The following is a 5,239-nucleotide window of genomic DNA, read 5'->3' on the forward strand; positions in this document are numbered from 1 at the left end:
TCAATAACATTTTGCTTTTCAAGCAGGAATAAGCTGGTTGGCCAAATAGTTCCTTGAGGGCTAAGGCACTTCTTCACTTCCCTAAATTAATGACATATTAACTGATATACTATAACCATGTGTACACATAATAATGCAGTCAGAAGATGGTGTGATGCAATGAGTGGTTTCCACATTTTTAAACATTTAAAATGCATGATTTCTATCACTTTGTTTATCACTCTTGAAATGACCTGTACAATAAATTATCGAACCCTCATACTTACATAACAATAGAAGTCTATTTATTTAGTGGTCCTAGTTGAAGTCAGTATGTATATTAATGACAATATGGGACAAATATAATGTAATTTAGTGGCGGCAGGAGCTGCGCGCTGCCAGTACGTGTACAGTGAGACAAAACAACATGCACAGTTATCAAAAACGCAAGTGTGCGTACACTCATGGAAAACTATGTGTTCGGCAGCTAAAGACACGGCACGTCTGTGGAGTGCGCGTCATGGGAAGCAATGTGCTCAGTAATTAAAGAGGCAGGGCGGCGTTTCTGTTATTTCGTTTGTGACATCCTTTACGGGAAATGCCGGCGTAAGGCTGCTCACAGCGCTTGGTTGCGTCTCGTAGAAATAGCTCACGGTTACGGTTCTTTTCTGAATAAGAACCGGTTCTCGGTTCCCAACCCTACATGTCAGTAAAACAAATAACACAGAGAACAGTGAATGTTTGTTTACTTGTATTTTTCCCCTCACATCATGTGTGACACAGACAGTCAATCCTAACAGTCTCAGTGCAGGTGGGCAGGGGTTGAATGTTAGGAGACGGGATCAGCACTCACCATAACATCAGCCAGGAGACTGACAGCCACATCCACCTTCAGATTGCCCTGGATAGCATGCCAGCAGAGCTCATACAGGGCTGTCTGCAGATCTACAAAACACACACACACACACACAGCAGACTCAATAACAGCTTTAGCGTCTACAGGCATGCTGATATCACTTGCACAATATTAAACAGAGCTGCTCACCACAATCCTGTCAAGAGAAACACTAGGGCTTACCAATAAGGACGGCCCGGGACCTGTGAGAGAGGGTTGACAGAGCTGCCCCTTGCACTATGGGGCCAATGCTTGAATTCTTTTGACTGTTATTCATATGCTTGTAATTTTTTATTTTCTAGTAGCGCATTGTTGTTGTGAATTCAGTCGATTAAAACGGTCAGCACGGTTATGTTATCTAGACGGCTGCAATAGGTTTTGTTCAAATTGCAAGAACGACTCATCATAGTATCATCAGTTTGAATCGATAACGATAAATCAATTCCCAGTGACTGTTTATGAAGTGTACCGTTATAATACAGTTACAGTATAATCCAAAAAAACAAATTTAAAAACACATTTCTTGCAATTTTGTCAGCAGGACAAAAATAAACAAATAAGCAACGCTGGTAAAAATGACTACTCTCTCGTGACGCTCTGCTCACATGCTCTGATAATAACAGCTGCGTAGGGTTATACATGATTTGGATAATTCGTTTAATTAATTAAAAAAAAAAAACTATATCTGATTCTGTTGCATGGAAGGAACTGAGTAAAAATAATATATTGATATTTAATATTAAGGTAACACTTTACAATAAGGTTCCATTAGTTAGTGTTACTATTAACTAACATGAACACCACATTACAGTATTTATTAATCTTTCTTAATGTTAGCTAATGAGAACGCAGCTGTTCACTGTTAGTTCATGTTAATTCAGAGTGCATGAACTGCTAACACGCACAACTGTTGATTCAATAGTAAAAGTTGAATTTAATATTAACTAAGATTAATAAATGCCGAAGTATTGTTTATTCGTTCATGTTAACTAAAGTAGTTAACTAATGAACCTTATTGCAATGTGTTACTAATATTAATATAAACTCTGTCCAATTGTATTGTGTTACTTTCAGTAAAAAGCATGTTGTGTGTTTTTAAGTATCATTAAAATTGAGTTAAATTAAAAAGTCTTGCAATATTATTTTGTATTATTTAATAAAATAATAAATAATCATTACGAAGCATTTTCAGTTTCGGTTTTCGGCCAAGTGCATCCAGAATTTTCGGTTTCGGCCCAGAGTTTTAATTTCATAAGCCCAAAGACTAACAATTATGAATTATTGAACTCACCTTTAACAAGCTCATGACTGCTGGGTTTCCCTGCAAGGCCCTGGAAAAACTGGAAACTGGAAACAGAAAAGGCAAATAAGTGAACGGCTAGGAAGAGAATTTCAGTTATTAATCAAAATATCAAGCACATAATCAAAAAAATGCATTTGCACTGGATTAACAGTGAACGAGGTAGTTTCTGGGCATAACAGATCAAACATGTATAGCGTGCTACACATGTAAAGCTTGTTTGTATCACACCACTGCAGTCTAATCCAACACCACAATCACCTCTGTGTGACGCTGAACACATTTAAAGGGGTCATATGATGTGATTTCAATTGTTCCTTTCTCTTTGGAGTGTTACAAGCTCTTGGTGCATAAAGAAGATCTGTAAAGTTGCAAAGACTAAAGTCTCAAATCCAAAGAGATATTCTTTATAAAAGTTAAGAGTCAGCCACGCCTACCTAAAACGCCTCGTTCTAACACGCCCCCACATATCTACATCACTATGTGGGAAGATTTGCATAACGCCGCACAAATGTTCACGCAAAGAAAGAAGGCGCCGCCTTATTGTTGCCGCCGCCATGTCGTGAAGGCGCTGTGTGCTTCGTTGTGAAAGTGAAACTACATCAACGCACTGGATAGCTGGCCAATCACAGCACACCTCGCTTTTCAGACCGATGAGCTTTGTAACAATCGACGCGTTTCAGAAAGGCGGGGCATAGAGGAGAAACAATAATGTACAGTATGTGGAAAATAATGTGTTTTTTTAACCTTAAACCGCATAAACACATTTCATTACACCAAATACACAAAATAATGTTCTTTTTAGCAACATCATATGACCCCTTTAACACACTCCTTATGCTACAGGTTATTAACAATTCACTACCAGCTGAATTTACTGCAAACAAGTGCCGCCCAAAACACCCACATGGGTCAAACTACCTGCAGAAGACAGGTGCATGTAAACATCAAGCAGGCAGTGCTCAAATCCTAGTAAGCTGCCTAACAAGACAGCACTGCACGTGAGGTCTCACTGGGTTTAGCATGCGCTGGCGTGCCTCTTCATCACAGAAGCTCACAATGCTGTCTACATAAGCGGCTCTCATTGACACTGTGCTCACTACACCGCAGTCTCAGTGGGCAGCTCGCTAGCAGGCAATAGTTAGGCCGCGCAGTAGGCTCCGAGACCGTACTGTTCACAGATGCTCTCTAGGTAGGGCACACCACTACGTTTCAGACTCAATCGATATCTCATCTGACGGGGCGCTTATAAACAGCGACTCTTTAGCATAGCTAACGTTACATCTACACCTCACACTTACACACGGCTCACAATGCTGTCTACATAAGCGGCTCTCATTGACACTGTGCTCACTACACCGCAGTCTCAGTGGGCAGCTCGCTAGCAGGCAATAGTAGGCTCCGAGACCGTACTGTTCACAGATGCTCTCTAGGTAGGGCACACCACTACGTTTCAGACTCAATCGATATCTCATCTGACGGGGCGCTTATAAACAGCGACTCTTTAGCATAGCTAACGTTACATCTACACCTCACACTTACACACAACCTCCTAACACCCCATAATACTGACTTCAGCCCAGCTCAGGGTGCATGAGATCTTATTAACCAGCATGAAACACACACTAAATACTGTGTAACACACACACACACACTGATAAGTAGACACATGCTAACCCTGCTAACTATTAGCACACTGACACTACATTCATGAAAACGAGTGAAGTACTCGATAAAGTGTCTTACACAACCATGTACAGAAACTACAGACTTTATATTCTTTATTTGGTTAGTAGTACATGTAGATGTGTTGGCTATTTCATTGACCTTTGAGTAATGAGTGTTTAACGCGCACTAACGTTAGCTGTGGACATTCACAATGAGGAGAACAATCACCCGCGGAGAAACCGCCCAAATAAAACAGATATGAGTTTATTTCCATCCCCACTTCCCATCTGATTACCAAACTCTTACTCACAACTCATTTTTCCCGGATTTGTCCCAGTTTTTTATCCAGTCAGACGGGAGGATCAGCGCCGCCATCTTCCTCCACACACACTCACTCACCGGATGTTTAGCACACACACACACACTCACACACACCGGATGTTTAGCACACACACACACACTCACACTCACACTCACCGGATGTTTAGCACTCACACTCACCGGATGTTTAGCACACACACACACACTCACTCACCGGATGTTTAGCACACACACACACTCACACACACACACACACACTCACTCACCGGATGTTTAGCACACACACACACTCACACACACACACACACACTCACTCACCGGATGTTTAGCACACACACACACTCACACACACACACACACACTCACTCACCGGATGTTTAGCACACACACACACTCACACACACACACACACACTCACTCACCGGATGTTTAGCACACACACACACTCACACACACACACACACACTCACTCACCGGATGTTTAGCACACACACACACTCACACACACACACACACACTCACTCACCGGATGTTTAGCACACACACACACTCACACACACACACACACACTCACTCACCGGATGTTTAGCACACACACACACTCACACACACACACACACACTCACTCACCGGATGTTTAGCACACACACACACTCACACACACACACACACACTCACTCACCGGATGTTTAGCACACACACACACTCACACACACACACACACACTCACTCACCGGATGTTTAGCACACACACACACTCACACACACACACACACACTCACTCACCGGATGTTTAGCACACACACACACTCACACACACACACACACACTCACTCACCGGATGTTTAGCACACACACACACTCACACACACACACACACACTCACTCACCGGATGTTTAGCACACACACACACTCACACACACACACACACACTCACTCACCGGATGTTTAGCACACACACACACTCACACACACACACACACACTCACTCACCGGATGTTTAGCACACACACACACTCACACACACACACACACACTCACTCACCGGATGTTTAGCACACACACACACTCACAC

The 5,239-nt window shown here is 42.4% G+C and overlaps 1 protein-coding gene across 1 annotated transcript in view; it reads right to left on the reverse strand.

Moving 5' to 3' along the window:
- LOC107566006 (THO complex subunit 2-like) overlaps window positions 1–4,267 on the reverse strand; it is a 98,855-nt gene extending 94,588 nt beyond the window's left edge. The window contains exons 1-3 of the mRNA XM_016251354.1: window positions 4,153–4,267; window positions 2,166–2,221; window positions 833–924 (exon numbers count right to left, since the gene is read on the reverse strand). Coding sequence (XP_016106840.1) covers window positions 833–924; window positions 2,166–2,221; window positions 4,153–4,217 — 213 coding nt within the window. The 5' untranslated portion in view covers window positions 4,218–4,267. The remainder of the gene's footprint in view (window positions 1–832; window positions 925–2,165; window positions 2,222–4,152) is intronic.
- Between the last annotated feature and the right edge of the window lie 972 nt (window positions 4,268–5,239).

This window comes from Sinocyclocheilus grahami, unplaced genomic scaffold (assembly GCF_001515645.1).
Source record: "Sinocyclocheilus grahami isolate Dianchi unplaced genomic scaffold, SAMN03320097.WGS_v1.1 scaffold1040.1, whole genome shotgun sequence".
Lineage (NCBI taxonomy): Eukaryota > Metazoa > Chordata > Actinopteri > Cypriniformes > Cyprinidae > Sinocyclocheilus > Sinocyclocheilus grahami.